The sequence below is a fragment of the Esox lucius genome, chromosome 7 (genome assembly GCF_011004845.1).
Source record: "Esox lucius isolate fEsoLuc1 chromosome 7, fEsoLuc1.pri, whole genome shotgun sequence".
In the NCBI taxonomy this organism is placed as follows: Eukaryota; Metazoa; Chordata; class Actinopteri; order Esociformes; family Esocidae; genus Esox; species Esox lucius.
Window position 1 is genome coordinate 18,993,610 of NC_047575.1, and position 23,766 is coordinate 19,017,375.

At 39.7% G+C, this 23,766-nt stretch overlaps 1 protein-coding gene across 1 annotated transcript in view; it reads left to right on the forward strand.

Annotated features, from left to right (window-relative positions):
- The window catches only part of tenm1 (teneurin transmembrane protein 1), a 228,936-nt gene that overhangs the window by 144,032 nt on the left and 61,138 nt on the right, over positions 1-23,766 (forward strand). Inside the window, 2 exon segments of the mRNA XM_020048425.3 lie at positions 2,904-3,142; positions 22,128-22,277. Of these exon segments, the coding sequence (XP_019903984.2) occupies positions 2,904-3,142; positions 22,128-22,277 (389 nt within the window).

The following is a 23,766-nucleotide window of genomic DNA, read 5'->3' on the forward strand; positions in this document are numbered from 1 at the left end:
ATTGGATACAGCTCCCTTCCAGTTATCAGTTAGCTGCAATAACCACTAGGCTGACACTGTCTGCACATATTATGAGGAAGCTCCCTGTGATGTTTAGCCTTAAAAATGGGAAAATACAGATGACATTTTAGTGATTTAGCAGATTTTCTTATCTTCAGCAATTGCTCAAGGGCACATCAACAGATTTTTCAACTTGTCAGCTCAGGGATTTCAACAAGTGATCTTTCAGTTACTGGCCACTTGACTATCTGCATGCCCTAAAGATCAGTGATCAATAGAGTAATCCTCAAATCATCATTTCATATGTCTTATGGGAAAACCGCTGTCTTTATGATGTAATTACTTATGAGTTTCCCCTCCTGAACACCTTCTTCAAACCATTAAAGGTCAGATTAAAAAACAAAGCTTTTGGTTAGTTTTTCTTCCCCCTCCTGAATACACTGAGGACGGATCGTTTGATGGCAGGCTCTCCTTTTCAGGCATTTCAACGGCGCGGTTCCCGTTGTCTAACTGAAACTTCACTGTCGCCGTTGCCTTGGTCATGTACGAGAGCAATTCTGTTGTTACGTTTCCACTCAATGATGACAGTTCGCAGTTTGAGTCCTCAGAGTGAATTATGTCTTAGGCTACTTGTCAGCTCACCATCAATTGCAATCTTCCTGATGGGGTAGGATAAGTAAGTGTATCTGTTCTTGCACATCTACAACTACTATAAGAGTCATTAACAGCTATGGAATGGTGTGATGATTTCCTTGTGTGACATCTATGTTGTTCTTAATGTCTCTTTGAATATTGCTTTGCCTAAATGTATTGGGGAGCATTTACAGTAACATTCCTGTTATTGTTATCATAGCTCTCTCTTTGTATTGTGTGTAGTACATTTATTGCCTCTCATTTCTTTATACAAAATCCCTTCAGCTTCCATTATGGTTACCCCAGGGCTGTCCTACAGCCACCCCCCCGCCCACCCCTTCGACCGGCGGTCACAGGCTCCAAAACATGTAGAAACAACAGAGGGCTGTACTAGGAAGGGAGTTCAGCCTACTTGGCTTTAACTCGAGGTTATCAAGGAAAGTCAGGATTGGCAAACTCTGATTGACTTAAGTGGTGTTAAACGGTACGACGACGATGATTTATATTTGTTAGTTGACTCCTGGAGTTGGTGCGTGTTTGCCTGAAAGGGGGGCGTTGGGCCACGCAAGCTGTTTTTGCACAAGGGATGGATCGATATTAAAAATAGGCTAAATATTTTTTGTGCGATCGCATAAAAAGCATACTTGATCTTAAGAACGCTTATATGGCCAGGGAGAACAGCAAATGCATCAAGCAGTTTTGTGAGAGCTATCACCTTGCAAACTGCACGGCGTAGCCTACAGTATTCATAGCCTACAGTATTCTGATCAGATGTTCAGCCTCACCGATGGAATACATGTAATATCCACTGGCAAAATATCGCCAAGCACGACACACTGTTCAACATGAGCGCATTAGTCTGGCGAGTGGCATTGGAGACGTCTGGCCCTAGAGTCCGACAAATATATGGAATTCCGTCAGATGAAGATCAATTTCTTTATTAGAGAACATCACTGGGGTAAACTAGAGTTACACAGCCTCTAAACACCCTCCCCATGTGGAGTAGGCCTCTCACAATCCTTGCGATAATGTCGATTGGGTCTACCAAACATGCCTGCCTTTTTGTGGGAGGAAGGGCAGTGCTTATGTTGGGTAACATCGAGTTAACCATAAAGATAACCTGCCCGGAGCAGTTTAGAGATGCAGCGTAAATTGCCATGACAGCATACCTCGGGTCAAACGTATTCACCTTTCGTAGTACTGGTTAATCGGCAAGTTACACCCGACGTCACCAAGTTACTCCAGAAGTTACCTGGATAAGCCAGTTACCTCGCTTCGTATTATACCCCTCAGTTCTCTTTCACAATGTATTATGGAAATGTTCTGGTGCAAAAAGTAGAGGTGTTATCATAGGTTTGAACCCATTTTGAAAGTGGGTCTGCAGCTCCTTCAACTGCTTCGTTGGTCAGTATCAACTGACAGAACAATATGAATCCCTTTTCATGGTTGTTTCTGCGGACTACAAAGAGGATTATGGAAGAAAAGAGGATGCTGTGTTTACAGTGGTTTGGACAACAACAAACAAACACATGTCCCAGAGAACTTTAACCTGAACCATTCTTAAACTTAATTACGCAGTCTATGAAAATTGGCCCAACAATTAAGCCCTGTGATATAATCTTCTCTAAAACTGACCTTTTTACTCTCCCATCTTTAACTGAACGCATTAAAGATATCAGCTAATGGTATTAAAAACCTTTGCTAATTAAGGGCCTGAGCAATGAGGGTTGTTTTTCCCCCTACTTTGTGTTTTTCTGTTCTGCTGGTTTGTCTATTCCCTCCCTGCACACTGTCTTATACAGCTTGTTAGATAAAGGTGTGGTTCCAAGGTCAAGTTCACAGTGAGGAGGAATTAGCCACCATTCTGCATTAGCATAAATCAATGTAAGCACACCATTCAGCATCACTGTCAGGTGTGAGAATTGAATAATACATTTTGGTTGTAGACTCTCAAACATTTTAAGGCAGTATTCATTAATGAATGATATATATATATATTAAAATGTTTCTTCTTACTGTTCTTATTGATAATGTTCATTTCTTTCTTTTTAACAATTATTTTCCAATGATTTTGACAGAAATACACAATTAACTAACAAAAGTCCCCCACTATGGTAAAGGTCTTAACATGTGCATATTATCTACACTGTTTCTAATTAAGCACTAAAACAATATAATATAATGTATAATTGTTACAACCAAAGGATGAAGTGTACACTATGTTTTCTATATTCTCATCAATGTCCAACGCTTGTATTGGTCTGTTGCAGGCACTTTCTGTTTAAACATGGCTCAGGCTCCTCTGCTCTGTTCAGCGCTGCAAGTCAGAACTACCCTCTGACATCTAACACCGTGTACTCCCCACCACCAAGACCCCTACCCAGGAGCACCTTCTCCAGACCCATGTTCACCTTCAATAAACCCTACAAGTGCTGCAATTGGAAATGCACCGCCTTAAGCGCCACCGCCATCACCGTAACCCTTGCCCTTTTGCTCACCTACGTCATTGGTAAGTTGGGTATTTGTCTGTATCTATAGTATCCTTAACATTACACTTTTAACACTTTTAATGGGGTTACATTTGTAATCCCATTAAAACAATTTTAGAAAGGGGTTATGTTACTGTATTGAAGAGTAATTTAAAATCACTTCTAAATTCAGTATTCATTCTATTTACATTTATATCAAACTATTTACAGTAGTGACATAGTTGAATATGAGTTAGTAATAGTCGTAATATTGTTTATGATGCACTAATGATAATTATTTTCATTTTGTTGGTAACACTTTAAATTATTTGGATAATTATACAATTACAAAAAGGATGTGTTATTACAGTGAATCTCAAATCCAAAAGAACTAAGAAATTGGTTTTAAATACATTTATTTTAACAGCAAAACATATAACAATATAATATTTATAATTTTACCAACTGGTCCCAGGATGTTATGTGTGTGCAAATCCACATGCATATTGCATAGTAAGTAATAATTTATTTCCTCAAAAAAATTATATTAGCAGAATTTGAAGAAAAAAAGACATCCATGCTATGCATGAATTACAGAACTCTTCTGGTTAATGTTTGTGGATAAACGTCTCTATCCACCTTGCCTACCATAGCATCTACAATTATTATTCCAATACCGTATCTAATGCATTTGGTTGAATTTTGAATAAAGGCAAGTATTTGGTTGTATGCCAACCATCCATCAGGAAGGCTTCTGTTTTTAGCCCCCCCCCCCCCCCCCCACACACACACCCAATTGTAACCACATTTTAGTCTAAACATCAAAGGACAATAAAAGCTTAGATGGTATTCAGAGTTGAATGAATTGCTGGCACACTGAGCAGTTCTCCGGATAAGAGGAGCTGATGTGTTTTATGACCTATAGCAGTTATGGTACTTGGTGCCTTGGTCAAGAGTACAATGGTAGATGGTACATCATTTTGGGATCATGGACCACCAGCTTTCTATTTAGATTCATATGGGCTACAGAGAAATGCTGCCAGCTTTTGTAGTAGGGGGAGAAATGTAAGGTCTGTGACACCCTGGTCTGGTAGACCAACCCAGAAAAAGACAGCTTCGGAACTTATTTAATTTCATGGCAATCTCTGTCCATAGTTTACAGTAAAACATTGTCTTTAAAATAATGCACTGCTTTTATTTTATTTTGGGCCAAATTTGAATTTGTATTAATCGCGATTAACTACAGAAGATTATGTGATTAATAGCAATTCGTTATTTTTATGGTTTGACAGCTCTAGTTACAACATTACATCATAATAGATTACATTAGGAGTTTTTGCCACTGATCAACGGAAAAGGTCAGTATGTTGAAGTGAAATTTAAATCTACAAATTGCTCTGAATTAATTACAAATATTAAACAGAACATTATTGACTGCATGTGTATTTATCCCCTTGGCCAAGACATCTGAATGAGCTGTGGTGCTACCAAGTGTATTTAGAAGCCAGTTTATTAATTAGATGAAACAGCAATGATGCTGTTTCATATCATTTCAGGTTAAATACAACTGTCTCTGGGAGGTCTCACAAATGGTTAATACAATTCCTAACAAAAACGATGTAATGAAGGCTAGGGAACATTTAAAGCAAATCCAGAATAAGGTTCTTTAAAATCACCAATCAGGTGTCAGAACATGTCCGAGGCATTGTTTAACCCCTGGAGTGCAGTTATTGTCCATTATTAAGAAATGGAGAAAACTGTGAATCTGTATAGAACAGGCCGTCCTCAAATACTGTGGCTCCAGGCAAGAACACTATTCAGGGAGGCCACCAAGAGGCCTCTGGCAACTCTAAAGGAGTTACAGTGTTCCACTGTTGGGCTGGGAGACATTGTGTATACTGCAAAAATAGCACAGGTGCTTCACAAAAGCAGCCTTTATGGGAGAGAAGCAAAAACAAAACGACTCATATCAAATCTTGACAACACTACAATGTGAGACTTTCATTATGATATTTTAAAATATGGGGAAACTATACACTCATTATTCCTTACCATTCAGTATTAGCATGTTTGCTAATACTAATTGAATGTGTTTACTTATGAACCATTCGACCTGTTGAGCAAGTGTTTAATATGTAAAGTCTTCTAAAATATTTTTGAGTAATTCTAATAAGCAGCAATCAGTACTTTTAAACATGATTTTGTTTTAAGTGGACATTGCTAAAATAATTTCCGGAATATTGCTACTGTTGAACAAAATCTGTTTTATAAAATGTTTTTTTTCCACTGACGTCTTTAAAATTGAGAATCAGAATACAGAACTGGGGTCGGCTTGGTCGAAGTATGCTTTAGTCAGGTGTGTACTGTTTATAGTGATTTTCTACTGTTCAAAGGATCCAGTGACTGGTTACACTGAGTCAGCATTTCTAGTGCCATATAGAGGAGTCATGGTTTGGAAATGATTGTTAGACCATCTGACAGTGTTTAAGGCAGAGCTGATGGCTATCTTGCTTGCCTTGCGGTGGTTGGAGGAATGCAGGCTATATGGAGTAGTCATATGGTGGGACTTCAGTGCCGTTCTGGAGAGTATGCAGACATTTCCCTCTTATTGTATTTTACCCAAAAGGAAAGCAGAGTCTTAGCAGCAATTCAGTTGAGCCATTGTCTTTTAAGAACTTTTTGTGGTGCACCGCGGCACAACCATATTTTCACTTGTTTCTAGTGTAAAGTAACTGGTATTGGAGTGGTTCATTTGAGGCTCGCAATCCCCCCTTTGGTATGCAAACAACCTTGTTTGTAAGTAACCATGTTTACTCGGTGCACTGTGCAGAAATTCTAAAAATGTTGTTCAGAGCCAGGCATAATCTAGTGACGTTTTCAGAAACACAGAGACAGTCGAAACATTTGTGTCAAGGCTTTACGATACTCTCAAACATTTACTCGACAGTGATATCTGCCGGTTAAAAATAAAAAATTTTCAGACTGATGTATTTTCCCATATTGCTCGAAAGTATTTTGTGGCTCAACAGTTTGGTGCGTGTGCCAATTGAAAAGTAAAATGTAAAATGTGGGGTTTGAATCCTGCTTTTCTCTTGCCTTTCCAGCCTGCTTTTCATTTAACCATTCCTCCAATGTTTTGGATGATAAAGGCATGTGGGTGGGAAGAGTTTAATTCCAATTCCTATTCGTTGTACAGTAAATTAGACATTATTTGAACAACAATATGTACTGTTTTTAAATGAAAACAAAAACAGAAGACTGTCCAGATTTGAACCGGGGTCACCTTGTTAAGTAGTCAGCGGCTACACCACTAGTGAAGTAACTGAAAAGGAAATGTTTCCACTAAATTACTAAATAGAGATCAGTGTTTTAAAGTGTTGACACTGATCGAATCGGGCCCTCAGGCAGCAAAAAACTGTGGAGACTTGCACTTTGCAACAAGCACTTTAAAAAAAGTTTCTACTAACCAGGCTAATTTCAAACTATTGTCACACAGCTTACTCTCCAAATCTCTCATTAATCTCACACATTTCTCTCTTGCAACAAATTGACACTATCTATTCAAAGTTGTTGGTTTTCCTGCCTCAATTTTCAGAGCTTGAGGCAGTCAGGTCTCAGACACTCAGTCGACACTAGTGGTTTCATATCATGTGACCATGTAACTGATTACATAAAAACAGTAACTGTAATACATTACATTACCAACAGAAATATTGTAATCGGATTACAGATACTTTTGAAAAGATTTATGATTACTTAAGGATTACTGCGAAATAATTATGACACATTGTATTTTTGAGTTTATTATTTAATGTTATAAAAACATTGTTATTTGAAACAAAATATGAATTGCGCGCCTCAGTTGTGTGTTTGATCATCATGGGCGCAAAGGTGGACGCACATAACCAGTTTAGTGATGGAGGAAGCGCTAAATAAATTTGGAAAATATTAACCAAAATTTGAACTTGGGTAATTCCACTTGAAAGTCCAAGACACTACACTCTGAGCCACCACTGAAATTCGCTAGTGGCCTTGCCACCAACATTGGTAATAAGGTTTTCAGTAAGGGTTGCGATGCGTAGCCTACTGAAATAGTTACTGCCGTAGATGATAGAACATTTCTAAGGTTCTATCAACTAGGCTAACATGCAACAAAGTGACACCACTCATTCAAAGTTGTTGGCGTTTGTTGCACCTGGTTTTTGAAACCTGAGACAGTAAATTGTTTGTGACTCAACGACACAGGTTTCTTTCAATAACACGTGATCTTTCGACCCCGGGCGTCAAGTGTCCAGAAGTGTTTCAGGACCAGTTGTGTGAAGTTTGATTCTTTCTACTGACTTTGAGCTTGTCGAGTCTTTCAGGAAAATGTTTTAATCATTGGTTTATCATTACAATACACAAATCAACTACTACATTAGCCAAATTATTTTAGACCTACTATGTGTCCAATTATCTATTAAAAACAGGTCTTTATTAACCTACTGTCTTGATCTATGTTTCTTTGCGAACGTAAAACTAACAGCTTATTCCGTGGATGGGTTCCGCGTTCAAATGAGCGATACAACCATTCCATTGAACGAGTCAGTCGTTTTTTTAATTAGGCAAAGGCAGCGACTCCGTGCTTGCTTTAATTAGTTTTTTTTCATGACATCAGTAATCAACAAAATATATTAATTATTATAATCTGCGTTCAATTATCAGTGATAAACATGTCTTTATGATGTTCCTGCCTTGATCTATTTTTCTCTTTTCAAATGTACATAGACATTGATCAGATAACTGAGCTGGAGCACCGGGCATGAAGCAAGTAATCACGTTGTAGAAATCCGCTGTCAGACATTCGAATGAACGATACAACTGAACGAGTCACTAGAAAAAAGGACTTGTGATTCCAGAGTCACTGAAAAGATTTGTTAAAAATTAACAAATCGTTCACGAACTACACGTCACTATTCGGGAAGCACGTCTCAGAACGTTGTGCCGATGAAGTGAGTGCTATTTTGTGTGGCTACAAGTTCTATGGTCAACTTCCTGTTCACAAGTGATCAAGATCACTCTAATCTGGGGTTAGCTCAAGATTCTTATTTTTCCCCAAAAGTAAAAATGTGCCACATTTTATACAAGACAACCTTGTTAGGTATGAATGTAGACAATTATAATTTTGCACTGAGTAGAGGAGACAATAACATGTCTTTTGATACTTTATCTGCAGTCCTATATTGAGATAAACTTAAGATTTAGCCAACATTAACACACGTCAGTTTGGGGCAAGTTGTCTCAATGACCTTGGGGCAAGTTTCCACATGTGACAACTTGCCCCGGTGTAAATAGACACAAAGAAAATGCTTAGAAAATATTGTAATACTTTTTTAATCAGCTCTGATAATACTATTAAGTGTTACTCTAAACTGATTATTATATATACATAGAGTTTAAAGCAGCTGACATATCCCTGGACTAGTCTACACAAGACAGGCTCTGGAGTGTCTGTGTGTTTGTGTATGTGTCTACTAACACACTAATTGCCTACTGTGTGAGACAGTATGTCCACTCATACACTAGTTCATACAGTGTCATGAATTTAGTGTGGTGTTATGAATTGGATTGTGGAGACAAGGGTAGTAGATAGAGAGGAGGGCATAATAAGCCTGTAATGAATATGCAGTTGCAATGAGGAAATGTGTTTTGGAAGGAAAGAATAAAGGAAGGAAGGAATGGAAAAAAGAGGGGGAGGAAAGAAAGATTGTAAGAAATTATAAAAGAAAGACAGAGAATGACAGCACACCACCTGTCAATGTTAAAGGCTGTGAGGCAGGTGAAGTTGGAGCTGCTATGCCAGCATTATTGTTTTGACTGACAGGCATGATTTGCCAGATTCTCTAGGCATGATTGTTTTCATTTTGAGTTTTTAATGAAGTTGAATTTGGTTTGAAGTTGAAATCAATATTCATTATGAATTAGTTGTGCTCTTATTTGTTGATAATCCAATTTGAAAACGTACCCTACATAGTGTGACAACTTACCCGCTGATAGTGTGCACACTCTATTTAACGCTCTACAACTCCATACTGAAATAAGATATGAGGAGGTAATGAATACAAAATATGTGCCCAAGACTTCCTTCTTTCATTTGGAGTGACATTATAGGATTGTGATGTATTGTGCCCTTAAATGTTACACAGTGTGAAAAGTGTGACAACATGGCCCACTTTCCCCTATTATTATTATGGATACATTCCCATAAATGACCGCAGAAAAGCTAAAACAAACTAAATGCAGTTAGTTAAAACATCTTTTCATCATGTATTTTTAGAGTAACAACAGGTGTAAAATCTATCAAAATAAGTTTATTTTTGGTCAAGGTTAGTTAAAAATAGACCAGTCTCATAGTTTGTTTGACACTTACCTAACTAATATGACTTAAATTCTCTCCAAATAAAGAAATTAAAGTCCGCTCTGTCCTCATCCATCCGACACCAACAAAAGGCATTAAACGACTGTATTATGTAGCCAAAATACTTTCGTCAACTAGAGCTTATAGTAAATAAGCATCTACATACAGTACATATTCTGTTTCTAAGCGAGATTTCATTAGCCCACTCATCTCGTAATGAAGTCATTAAAAAATGTATCATAATTAAAAATAGAAATTAAATAACCATATCTCCCTTCCTCTGAACAGAATATGTTGCAATATCTTAACTTCAAACCCAAACAAACGTGAATCTGTGAAACATGCAGTTTTGCAACTGTGTTCCGTAGAAACTAAGAATTGAACATCATTTTGAAAAACATCTTGTACCGAGTAATCATTTGATCAAGTCATCAATGTTTGTGAGGATTATTAGTGGCATACAAATGTTAGCTAGCATGTCATTAACGAGAAATTCATTTATTTTTTTTGGTTAGTGACAGCTCACTTCAGGTCAGCGAGTTACGTTCAAAGCATCAAACAAACAAAAACATGCTGCCAAATGAACATGATTCTATATAATTTATATACAATTTGTAAGAAGTTGAGATGCGATGGAAAGGTTGCAGAAAAAAAGAAATCACAGAAAAAATATATTGACTGATACATTGATTTATTTAGGGGGGACTAATTCATATTTTAGGGGGGCTAAGTCCCCTAAAATAGGCTTAGCGACGTCCCTGATAACATCAGTAAGACAACTACATCCGAAATGTAGACCGGACTGAGTAGTACCTTAACAAACTATGAGCTGACGGCGTAAAAATTATTGGACTCTCTATGTGAAGAGACACGTAAGTGCCTCTAAAAGCATGCCAAAATCAACACCAGGACGAACAGTTCATAATAGTACAACATGAACATCTAGGAGCTTAAAACTGAGCCGTCGCTCGATCCGTACATAACGAGTTCGTAGCTGTGAGGTTTGGTCCGTCCAGCCGCTGTTTACTTAACAAACTGAGAAGGGAAATGGAGACAAACAATTACCACCACAGTTGGCCATGGTTGCGTCTGATTGCCCGGTACTCACACACCAGGCAGGGCTGCTACTGGGTCTTAAGTTCCATGGGACTGCCACAAACCGAACCAAACAGTTGGAGGAAGGGTGGTGGGTGTGTCGCACCGACATGCTGAAGTCCAACACACATCAGCGTGCGTAACATCAGTGATTAACCTGACGATTATGTGGTCAGATGAAATCTGACGTTGTGATAGGAGCGATCCTGACATCAGCTGATGAGTGGCTGGTCTAATGACCACTTGGGTTTCCTGTCTGAACTGGGTATGCTAGTTTATCAATAAACCATTCATCTGGAAATAATATACCTGAAATAATGTGTTGGTTTGGAACCTCTCATTCATTTCTCATAAGGTAAGTGCAACAAGAAATTAAAAATGACCTTTTAGGCCTAGTCTTTCAGTCTGGCATTGTGTTCTGTCTAAGACTGACTGATATTAATATAAGAACATTATAACCTTCATGTGCCATCTCTGTAGATGGGAATGACCCAGAGATGTCTGTGTGTTTTTCCTAATTGAGATGATGCCCTTAAGCTTCCTACATAAGATCAATAAAGATCTTAGGAAGTGCAACACAGTGCAAGATGGAGGACTTTAGGCACCCTATTTGGATCCTCAGACCTGCAATTTACTAAACTCCATGACCATGCATTAACACCCATTTAATAAGGCAGTTTCAAAGGTAGCCATCATCCCATAGCTTGCACGAGGGATAAGGATTGTAAATCCTCCGCTGTCTAACAAACGTTTACTGCATCTTAACAACTCTCTATTTTATTTTTCATTCTTCTATTTGTAAATGCTATACTGCCTATTTTGAGTTGACAAAACAAAAATCCATAAGTGTACAGTAGTAGCATGCATTAATAAAATGCTGTATTTCCTGAGTTTGTACTAAACAGCTTTGAAATGAGCAACTACATTTTAATACCCTCTAGTTATTAGGCAGTCAGTCCAAATCGTATATGAACAGATGTACCGTCATTACGAATAATGTTGGTAAGTTACATAAAAATGTCAAATAAATAACAAAGGTGGAAAATATATTACACACAAGCCTCTGCTCAGTGATGACATGTCACACATCTCAGTGAACATGAAAGATGCCAGTCATCACAGATCACCAAAAACATGGATCTCTCTTTGCTCTAACACAGGCCTTTATGATTTTGCTTGATGGCACAATTGGTGTGATCAACCTTGTTATTTATCTGCTGTCTCTTCTGACTCTCTTTTGGTTCATGCTAGTCCAGAACCCAGAAGAGAGTCACTGCAAGACAGCAACAACTGAGCTAAACTAACAATTGTAGTATTTACATTGCAGGTATTATATTTTTATAGTGCTCATCATGCATCCATAAAAAATACAATATTAGTATTGAAGACTAAATCCTATATTGAAGACTAAATATATTTACCTTTTTCTATATCATACATACACTCACCTAAAGGATTATTAGGAACACCTGTTCAATTTCTCATTAATGCAATTATCTAATCAACCAATCACATGGCAGTTGCTTCAATGCATTTAGGGGTCTGGTCCTGGTCAAGACAATCTCCTGAACTCCAAACTGAATGTCAGAATGGGTAAGAAAGGTGATTTAAGCAATTGTGAGCGTGGTATGGTTGTTGGTGCCAGACGGGCCGGTCTGAGTATTTCACGATCTGCTCAGTTACTGGGATTTTCACGCACAACCATTTCTAGGGTTTACAAAGAATGGTGTGAAAAGGGAAAAACATCCAGTATGCGGCAGTCCTGTGGGCGAAAATGCCTTGTTGATGCTAGAGGTCAGAGGAGAATGGGCCGACTGATTCAAGCTGATAGAAGAGCAACTTTGACTGGAATAACCACTCGTTACAACCGAGGTAGGCCACAACACGCACAACCTTGAGGCGGATGGGCTACAACAGCAGAAGACCCCACCGGGAACCACTCATCTCCAGGAAAAAGAGGCTACAATTTGCACGAACTCACCAAAATTGGACAGTTGAAGACTGGAAGACTGTTGCCTGGTCTGATGAGTCTCGATTTCTGTTGAGACATTCAGATGGTAGAGTCAGAATTTGGCGTAAACAAAATGAGAACATGGATCCATCATGCTTTATTACCACTGTGCAGGCTGGTGGTGGTGGTGTAATGGTGTGGGGGATGTTTTATTGGCACACTTTAGGCCCCTTAGTGCCAATTGGGCATCGTTTAAACGCCATGGCCTACCTGAGCATTGTTTCTGATCATGTCCATCCCTTTATGACCACCATGTACCCATCCTCTGATGGCTACTTCCAGCAAGATAATGCACCATGTCACAAAGCTCGAATTATTTCAAATTGGTTTCTTGAACATGACAATGAGTTCACTGTACTGAAATGGCCCCCACAGTCACCAGATCTCAACCCAATAGAGCATCTTTGGGATGTGGGGGAACGGGAGCTTCGTGCCCTGGATGTGCATCTCACAAATCTCCATTAACTGCAAGATGCTATCCTATCAATATGGACCAACATTTCTAAAGAATGCTTTCAGCACCTTGTTGAATCAATGCCACGTAGAATTAAGGCAGTTCTGAAAGCAAAAAGGGGTCAAACACAGTATTAGTATGGTGTTCCTAATAATCCTTTAGGTGAGTGTATAATGTATTATAAAATGTCATTATAATGTATTACAGAACAAAATATGACACACTGCCCGTTAGAACACATGCCACTTTACTCTCCACTTGGAAATTCTCTGTCAAATAACCGAAACAAACTTTTCTGTTGAGAATGCGTTGTTATTTGTGTAGAAAATCTGGGAATGTCCAATAGGTGCTACGGACAGTAAAATGGAAGCTGTCAGGACAATCTGCATTTGACACTTTGTAGACCTCCAGCCATACAGCTATTTAAGCTGCTGCTGAATTTTCCATTGAATCTAGCCAACATATTGAAAGGAAAGCCTCAAAGACAGCGTTGACATGTCATTGTGTCATATTTAGAGGCACACAAGCCCCAGGGCAATGAATGAATGATGAGAATGTTATGGAGAGAAATAGAAGAACAGGCAGGCTTACTGCTGATATAGCACACTAACCCAGACTCCCTCTGACTGAACCTACTCCATTTTCCTCAGAAACACTCTTGCTTCACGAAGGGGACAACCTGGTCCTAATTAAAATACTCCAAAATACCACCCAAATACCCAGAGGTGATACAAGCTGAACAGAAAGTTACAATGGCCTGTTTTCAAGTCAGAATGCTATAAAGCCTGGAAGAAACAAAGTGTCCCCTGCCACCTCCTCTGTCTCCGTGATGGACACTCTCGCAGGCCTTAGCAGTTCTTCTAACTGCAACACTTCACCTGCAAACTGACCGCAGATTGATTACTTCTCCCATTATGTTTATTAGTGCAATAACTTTTAAGCAATAAAACTCCCCTACCTTTTAAGGAGTTTGTATCGAGTAAAAGAAAAGTCCTAATGAAGTTTAGATATCTCTCTCCAAGGTGTATTGACAGGCTGCAACTCAGAGAGGGAAAGAATATTCCTTGGAGAAAATTAAACGTTTAGATTTTTTCAGTTCATTAGGGCACTGTAAAGGATAGCTGTCAGCTGTGGTATTGGTTTAACAGACTGAAAAGTGTTAGGATCAATAAGACTGAGTAATGTCAAAGGGTCCGAGTCAGAGTCTCTGTGTTGAAAGGGAGCTGGGCAGCCAAGGAATTTATGATTCCAGGCGACTTGCCTTGAAGGTAGCAGACCTTTCATGCCTCATTGTGATCGTATTGATCGATCCATTTTCTCTTCAGTCTCTCATTAACATTCTGGTTGTGGCTCTATAAAACAAACAATGCCCTTTTTGAAGAGAGCAGAGGCTGGGCTGCAGGGGGCAGGCAGTGAATTATTTCCCCCAGTTCAGGGAAGTTTAAATCAAGTGCCAATCTCTACTTAAACTGACACCTCTCCTGAAGCTCAAAATGGACTTTGAGGCCAGTCCTATAGCAGTGGGACTCATACTAATTGCAGAGGTTTTGGGATGTATCTTTTCCCAATGTACTCAAACATAGTTAATGGAGCTTTTCCTGTCATTTGCCGACAAGAGACTGTAGGCAGTTTTTCATACTGAAACATGCTCTGGTAATGATCAACACAAAGATTTTTTACACTATGCCCGCAAACTGTCTGTCGTTCTCTCTTGCTCTCATTATTGGAGCACAGTTTTGTTTTGTGCTTACGGGTGTGTTAGTCCTACTTATTATCAGGAGCAGCCAAGCTAGCATCTGGAAGACTATAAAAAAATGCATACAGGGACAGGGGTCTATGGATGTGGTGGACATGTTTGAGGATATGCTGTCAGCGAGGCTAAGGGTTGAAGATGCCTAATGCAAGAAAGTGGGGAACCTCAGACTTCATCAATGTGTTTCTTGCAGGCTAGCACTTTTGATTAAGACGTCTGAGGGTTGAAAAGTAATCTACTGTAGTGTTGGGTGTCTATACAATAAAGGGGATTTAAAATTATAATTTTCTCTTTCAAAGTTGATTGATTTACCGTGGCTCAGAAAAATATTTACCCCTTTGGACTTCCATATTTTATTGTGTTACAACATGACATCAAATTGGATTTAGTCAAGCATTTTTTACACTAATCAACACAAAAAAGTCCATAATGTCAAAGTGAAGAATAACGTATGTAAATATATTGTTTCATAATGCCCACACATTATGACAGAGAATTTTCAAGGCTAAAAGAGACTCATGGAAATACATGTAATGGGTTTTTAGAAATTCATGAACAAAGACTGCACTGGGACTTGAAAGTACAATTATTAAAGGTGAGAAAGGTAAAAGCGCAAGCGTAAAGGGGCTTACACACCGGAACTGGCAACCGCTGCCTCCTCCATTAAATTCAATGAATCCTCGGCGGCAGCGGCATGCCTAAGCAAGGCGGCCGCCGCCCACGGGAACACGCACAATATTTGGGCCTGCTGCTGAAACTCAACCATGTTGCCTCAACTTTTGCCTCTTGCTGCTGGACGGTAGCCAAACATTGTGGTTTTGTACCTGGAGTTAAATTACCTGGAGTTAAATTACACAACGTCCAATAATTATATAGTTATATAGTACAAAATTAATTGGCCATTATTCCCTAAACGAAGGAAGGCACATAAGTTTGGCATTTTGCCATGTTTACTATGTTGCATCAGGTGTGCTAGGCTACTTCGGTTGCTATCGTTACGGCCCCAAGGTCCATTCCGGGGGAAACTCGGAGTTTACAATTTTAGTGCCACACACAAAAAAGTTACATGCGCTGTTAAACTAGACTATATTCATTGGATCACAACACGTACCAAAACGATATTTTACATTCGGTTTAGTTTCAGTTGTACATATTACTAACTGAAATTATAATATTAACATACTTGGCGATCTGATATGACAAGTCAGAGTAGATGTTGACCAAAATGTGAATGATCCCCAGAAAAATGCTCAACATTTCTGCCTCTTTACATGCTGCCCTAATTGCCGCAGATGATTAATAAAAACGAGGCGTTTCGGCCGGCGGTTGCTGGTTCCGGTGTGTAAGCCCCTTAAGGATCTGAGCGACTTTGAGAAGGGACTAATTGTGATGGCTAGATGACTGGGTCAGATTATCTCCTAAACTGCAGCTCTTGTGGGGTGTTCTCGGTCTGTATTGGTCAGTACCTATCAAAAATGGTCCAAGGAAGGAAAAGCGTTGAACCAGCGACAGGGTCATGGGCGGACAAGGCTTATTGGTGCATGTGGGGGAAGGCTGGCCTGTGTGGTCCGATCCAACAGACGAGCTATTGTCGCTCATATTGCTGAAAAAGTCAATGCTGGTACTGATAGAAAGGTGTCAGAAAACACGGTGCCTTGCAGTTTGTTGCGTATGGGGCTGCATAGTCGCAGACTAGTCAGGGTGCCAATGCTGACCCCTGTCCAGTGCTGAAAGCGCCTACAATGGGCACATGAGCATCAGAACTAGACCACTGAGCAATGGAAGAAGGTGACCTGGTCTGATGAATCATGTTTTCTTTAACATCACGTGGATGGCTCGGTGCGTAAGCGTCACTTACCTGGAGAAGCTGGCGGAGGCAGTGTGATGCTTTGTGCAATGTTCAGATGGTAGACCTTTCATGTGTAGATGGTAGATTCATGTGGAATACCTACCTAAGCATTGTTGCAGACTATGTGTCCCCTTTCATGGCAACGGTATTCCCTGATGGCACTTTCAGCAGGATAATGCGCCCTGCCACAAAGCAAACATGGTTCAGGAATAGTTTGAGGAACACAACAACGAGTTCAAGGTGTTGACTTGGCCTCCAAATTCCCCAGATCTCAATCCAATCAAGCATCTGTGGGATGTACTGGACAAACAAGTCCGATCCATGGAGGCCCCACCTCGCAACTTACAGGACTTAAAGGATCTGCTGCTAACGTCTTGGTGCCAGATACTACAAGCACACCTTCAGAGGTCTAGTGGAGTCCATGCCTCGATGGGTCAGGGCTGTTTTGGCGTCAAAAGGGGGTCCTACAAAATGTTAGGCAGTTGATCATAATGTTATGGCTGATCGGCGTATTTTTGCTAAAATTTGTGGATGAGAGACAAATGCAGCAAAGGGTATAAATATAGTTAAAGGAATAGTTTTGGGAGAATATCACTTAACTTGAGTAGTTGAAGGCCCATGTAGTAATTTTTCACAACAAGCCATCATTCACCTATGCCCCAGCCTGGAATTAGCATTATTAGCCTTACATAAGCAACCTTTTCAAGATCTTAATTCCCCTGGACCAACATCCCAGACAAAGATCCCAATTCTCTTTGGAGCTTCTGTGCATGGGCAAATCTCGTGTTTATTTTCTAAGCCATGTTTCTACTCTACGACTAAAGCACAGGCAATAGTGGTGAGTTTATTACATTTATATCAAAGAAAAATCCAGGTCTACAAGATTACATAATCTTCACATTATTCTAACCTACGTAACATAATCAATTGTAATATTATAGTACATTACTGACACAAAAAAAAAAACACAATCTCATTCGATTGTGAATGATTAATTATATCACCAGTGAAACATCCATAGAATGAAGTTCTTTATACTGTAGTATCACTTTGATCTCAATGATTTGAGATTAGGGATATGCAAATCAGTCTTGAGTTATACAGTAGTGTTTGAAGTATCCTACTGTGTTTTTTGGATGATATACACTAAACGGATGTAGAGCTGATGGCAAGGTTAGACTACCTCAACTGTAAAATGAACAGGTAAACAGTCTTGAAACCGGTTTAGGTGTTTTCTTTACATTGTTTAATCAATGATGATCTCCAGAAGTATTCAAACAGTAACAATAAACCTTTTCGACATTTCCCCATGTTTTGTACATAGTCCCTACATTTAAGGTTACTATAAATATTTGGACAAATTCATATCATAAATAATAAAGTAATCAGTATTCGTACTTTGTTCTATATCCTTTGAATGCTGTGATTGTCTGACATTTGTTAACTATAGACCAGGCGCTAAGAATCTTCCCTCGTGATGCTCTGCCAGGCCTTTACTGCAGCCAACTTCTGTTCCTGCTTATTTTGGGGCTTTTATGCCTCAGTCTTGTTTTTAGAATGTAAAAGCCTTGTTCAATTGGATTCAGATTAGGTGCTAGACTTGGCCAGCCAATAACGTTCTACTTTTTGGCACTAAAACACTCCTTGGTAGGTATGGCAGTGTGTTTTGGGTCATTGTCCAGCTGCATGATGAAGTGCTGTCCAGAGGCATGTGTTTGAATCTGAGCAAACAATATGTCTCTGTGCACTTGATTGTGCTACTGCCCCAATTCTAAAGTGCCCATGTTTCATAGATGAGCTTCTAAGCTTCAGATAATGGGCAGTTCCTTTTTTCTCCAGACTTTCCTCTGTCCATCATTCGGGTATATGTTAATCATGTGTCCATCTGCGACAGACTCCAAATGCAAATTGAAAGTGTAGAATCAAGACATTCATAGCTCTCTTATGGATACACTTATGGATACACTTATGGATACACTTATGGATACACTTATGGATACACTTATGGAAACACTTATGGATACACTTATGGATACACTTATGGAAACACTTATGGATACACTTATGGATACACTTATGGAAACACGATGGAAACACGATGGAAACACGATGGAAACACGATGGAAACACTTATGGAAACACGATGGAAACACGATGGAAACACGATGGAAAATAAATCCCTGCTGTAGCACCTGGGGAGGACACAGGTCTGTATTTTACAGGGAAAAGAGAAAACAAAGCTTTGCTGGCTGGTTCTTTGTTCTTCCTTTGGCTCTCTTTGCAGCTGGGGCTGGTGTCTCTCCATTAGGGCGATGGCTTTTCTTAGGCGTCGCTATCTGTGGTCGGAACACACAGAGACACAGGAGATCAACGTCTTTTCTCATACCTCTCCTGGTTCTCCTTTTATCCCAGCCAGTAACAGGGCATAATCGCTTGCAGCTGTGTGTCATTGGGGCTGACAAGCTAGGCTGACCTCAGCAGCGTCCTTTTCCTGGATGTCGCTTCCTCAGGCACACTGTCCATGGTCCTGAACCTCCTCCTTCAGCCTGCTCATCTGAGGTGGCGGTGCAAGGCTGACATCTGGGCCCCTGTGCCTGATAAGAAACAGATGTGAAGCCAACTGTCCAAATATCTCTTGTACCCTAAAATCGGGGGACTTTGTTCAAAATGTGCTGTTATTTCTAAATGGTTTACCCAGTATACAGTAGATGAAAAAATATCCTCAAATTAAAGACAGTCTGCACTTTATCCCCACAGTCCTTGTGTGATTTCAAATCCTAAGTGTTGGAATACAGAGCTAAAACCTTTGTCACTGTCCAAAAAATGTGGAGCTCCCTGTAAGTCAGCTTCTGGCTGTAACTACTCAGTTGTGCCCAACCACTGCTAGTATAGTATTGACTGGTAAGCTAATATGGGGTGGGAGGCTGCCAGTTGCATGTGGTGAGATACTTTCAGTCTGAACTGAACTGCGTTTAAGAAAAATCCTCCCTGGATTCCCTATGCGTGGAAATGATTGGTGTTGGATCCTGCACATCGGGCCCCCTGCTGAGAATCCAATCCAGTGCTTGCTCTTCATTACCCCTCCCCAAAGTCTTCCCACAGATCTCCGCAGGGCACCAATACAGAGTAATGCAAACTGATGCCCCAGTAATCTTACTATCACATAGATAAAGCCCTGATTTGTAGCTACTTTAAGACAATGGTATCGTCGTGCAGGCCTATTGTGTGGTAGGTCAACTGTGGAACATAACCTAATTTTCCCTTCCCAACACGCATTGCAGTCCATGTGTTGTGATTTAATTATTTCTGGCCTCACTCACTGACTAGTTTACATCGTTGCCTGTCAAAGGATAATAGCTATTGATGAAACGTAATTGGGCGATGTGATACTTTAGGCGTGTAGCTTTGGTTTTGTGCTACTTTATGCCTCTAAATTGGAATTAGACTCATAAATGTATGGCCTTTAGGCATGAAGGTAGAACTAGCTACTTGGTCTATGGTCCTTTAAAGGGCCCTCCTCATAGTTTCATATCTTTGTGTGGAATACTGGTGAAAGCCTTAAATGGGCATGTTGCACCTTTACACCAGACCTAATTTGTTCACAGTATATTACTTTAAATAAATAAATGTAGGGCATGTTTGTGCACAGGAGAATCCAAGGTGCACAATTGTAGATTGTTAATGTATTTTCAAATGTTAATTTATTTTCCTGTTGAGCAAAAACAATTGGACAAGAAGATCATATTGTAATTTTACGGTTTGGCCTGAATCAATTAACATGTTTTAAAACAATAGTTCAAAGCGGTTTAACATGGACTACACACAGTCTCCTCCAGAGCCAAACATTCCCTCTCCTTATTTTGAGACAATATTTAATCAAATTGTCTCTTCCTCATTATTGGTAAACACCAAACAAAACTGTTATCTGTTATTGCGGCAATATCTTTCTCTCTAAATTTCATTACAACTATAACAGCTGTCTCTTTCTCTGGGTCTTCCCAAGTACAGGACAAGGTTTTAATCTAATTCTTCCCTCTAAAAACTGCATAATCATTATACACATTATACATTTTAAAAGCAGATACTATCAATTATTCCTTCACTGAATATGTAAAACAGATGCAGATTGGTGTGAACTACTTTCACTCTAATTAGGCATTCCCGCTCAGCTGGCTGCAAAAAAATATATTTTTTCAACACGCATTCTTTAAGACCTTCCCCCAATATGACTGGCCTTGCTGCGCTTCAAAGACAGATGAATAAGAAAGCGCTTTGAAGCGGTCAGGGGTGAATTACATTGATCTGCGTGTCTAAATGCAGCAATACTGAGTGAATGGCTGTTAGAGTAGCACCTTTCCAAATCCCACTGTTTGTCTCCACCATGGCTAATCAGTGCTGAAGAGTCCTGCTGGGTTTGTGGTTTATTATGGTTTTTGAATCAGGTGGTATACATAGTAGTTAGTTGCTAATTAGCCTCGTCTCCCTCTTCCTTTCGGCAGTCAGGTGCTTGTGTTGTGCTCAGAAATGTGTTGGTGCCTGTCTCTGTCGGTGTCTGGTCTTTGTTCACCTTTGTTTTAACACTTCTACTTTATTATGGGGACTAGTGTTGTGGTGCATCCTAATGGAGTGATTATCTTAGTCTGGATTGAGGAACCGTGAGAGGTGTGATGTGTTTGTCAAATACTGGATTATCTGAAATGTAAAAAAAATAAAAATAATGATTACTTCCAAATTATATGCCAGAACATTTTTCCCAGTGGATTTGAATGCTTACTCTGCCAGTAGGGAACTGGCTCTGCCATTCTTCGAAATGCTCCTTGGATTACTGAGAATGGGACTAAATAACCTGAGGGAGCTGAGTTTTGACACATGCCTCACCATCTTGGAGACAAGGAGCCAAACATTGTGGCAGTGGAATCATTCTCAATTAATTCAATTTTTCAGCCTCACATCAAATAAATGTTTAATTTTGACCATGTTGGTTTCTTTATTCAATTACTTTATTCATAGTTTATCCCCTCTTCCTTTGGAGATTAGACAGCTACTTATAAATATTGCATTTGATTTCATAAGCCTCATATGGTGATTTACCACTCCTGTATCTAAAGATACTTGTTTGGGGTTTGTTTAATCACATTAAGGTGTGGTAGATAAAAAGACAGTGACGTTGTCATGAAGGAGACAAATGGCACACTAATGATGTTCTATTGTTTTTCTGTGCTTTAATAAGGAGACTCTCTCCTTAGCTCTAATGACTAGTTCACTGTCAAATAACTCCAATTTTGATATACAGCCATGGTGCAGGAACCAGTAGCACCATAGTGTAGTTAGTCACTTTGTTTCCTGCACCAAGGTATAATCACATTTCTTACTCTTAAGTTTGAATGATGGTTGCCCTGAATGTCTCTCTGTAGCGCTAATCTTTCCGCCTGATGCTAAACCATGGCACCATGGCTCTCCCCTACAGCAGTGCACTTGTTTGGGCTGACCTGGCACCTGCAGCCAGTGGATGGGCAGCTCTATGAGAATGGACTCAGCAAACTGGACAGAGACTCTGAGAGCATAGACATAACCTTCACTCCCTTCGATCTCCCCGGCCTCAACAACACCAACAAAGGTATGTGGTTGTGGGCAATGGTTTAGCCTCTGTTAAGAAACCTCTAGTTTATTATTCTCACTATTAGACCATAAAACACAGGCCAGTGAACAGGTTTTGCCTCACTGTTAGACCATAAAATACAAGCCATTGAATGGGTTTTACCTCACTATTAGACCATAAAACACAGGCCAGTGAACGGGTTTTGCCTCACTGTTAGACCATAAAATACAAGCCATTGAATGGGTTTTACCTCACTGTTAGACCACACAACAGAAGCTAGTGCGTGGGTTTTGCCTCACTGTTAGATCATAAAACTCATGCCAGTGATCAGTTTTGGCCTCACTGTTAGACCATAAAATACAAGCCATTGAATGTGTTTTACCTCACTATTAGACCATGAAACAGGCCAGTGAATGGGTTTTGCCTCACTGTTTGACCATAAAATACAAGCCATTGAATGTGTTTTACCTCACTATTAGACCATAAAACAGAGGGCAGTGAATAGGTTTTGCCTCACTGTTTGACCATAAAATACAAGCCATTGAATGTGTTTTACCTCACTATTAGACCATAAAACAGAGGCCAGTGAACAGGTTTTGCCTCACTGTTAGACCATAAAATACAGGCCAGAGAATGGGTTTTACCTCACTGTTAGACCATAAAATACAGGCCAGAGAATGGGTTTTACCTCACTGTTAGATCATAGAACACAGGGCTATGAACAGGTTTTATCTCACTTAGATCATAAAACCCAGGCCAGGGAATGGGTTTTACCTCACTGAAAACCACAAGCTAGTGCGAGGGTTTTATCTCAACAGGTTAACCGTGGGCTCCCATGCTATTTCTCCACCTCTGTGTATATAATAAACCTATTGTCTTATAACAAGTGAGCTAGATGCAATAGAAAGAAGTAATGATTTCCCTCTTGTGATGCTGTATTTCGGTTCAGATAAAAGAGTGTGGTAGTTAGGTGGGTGGGTTATGCACGGGTCATCCCTGAGTGAAAACTCCTCATGTGTTCGCAGGGCACTGCCTCCATTAGCACGATAAAGATCTGATTATAGAAATTTTCCACTTCCGAAAAATAAAATCATAGAATCATTGAGATAGAAAAATAGAATTATTCCAATAACACCAGACCAACCCTGGGGCCCCAAATACAGCAGACGTACAATTCCATATCGACAATGAGTGAAATAATTCAGTTCCATTCCACATAATTCAATTCTATTTCTATAAGTGCGTGAACCAGAAAATGTTCTCTGCAACTAGGGCAATGTTTAAGAGTAGATTAAAATCAAATCAGTTATGAAAATATTGGATTGCCCCTGCATAAGCACATAATGAATCTCAGTAAAAGCTTGGTGTCTGAGTTTCAGTATTCACATGTCATAGCCCTCTGATACATCTATCCCTACTCTTACCATGGGGAGGAATAGGAAACACTGCGGGTAGTACTGCTGGATTGACACAGTATAAGGCTGTGTGCTCTGTGGCTGGCACAATG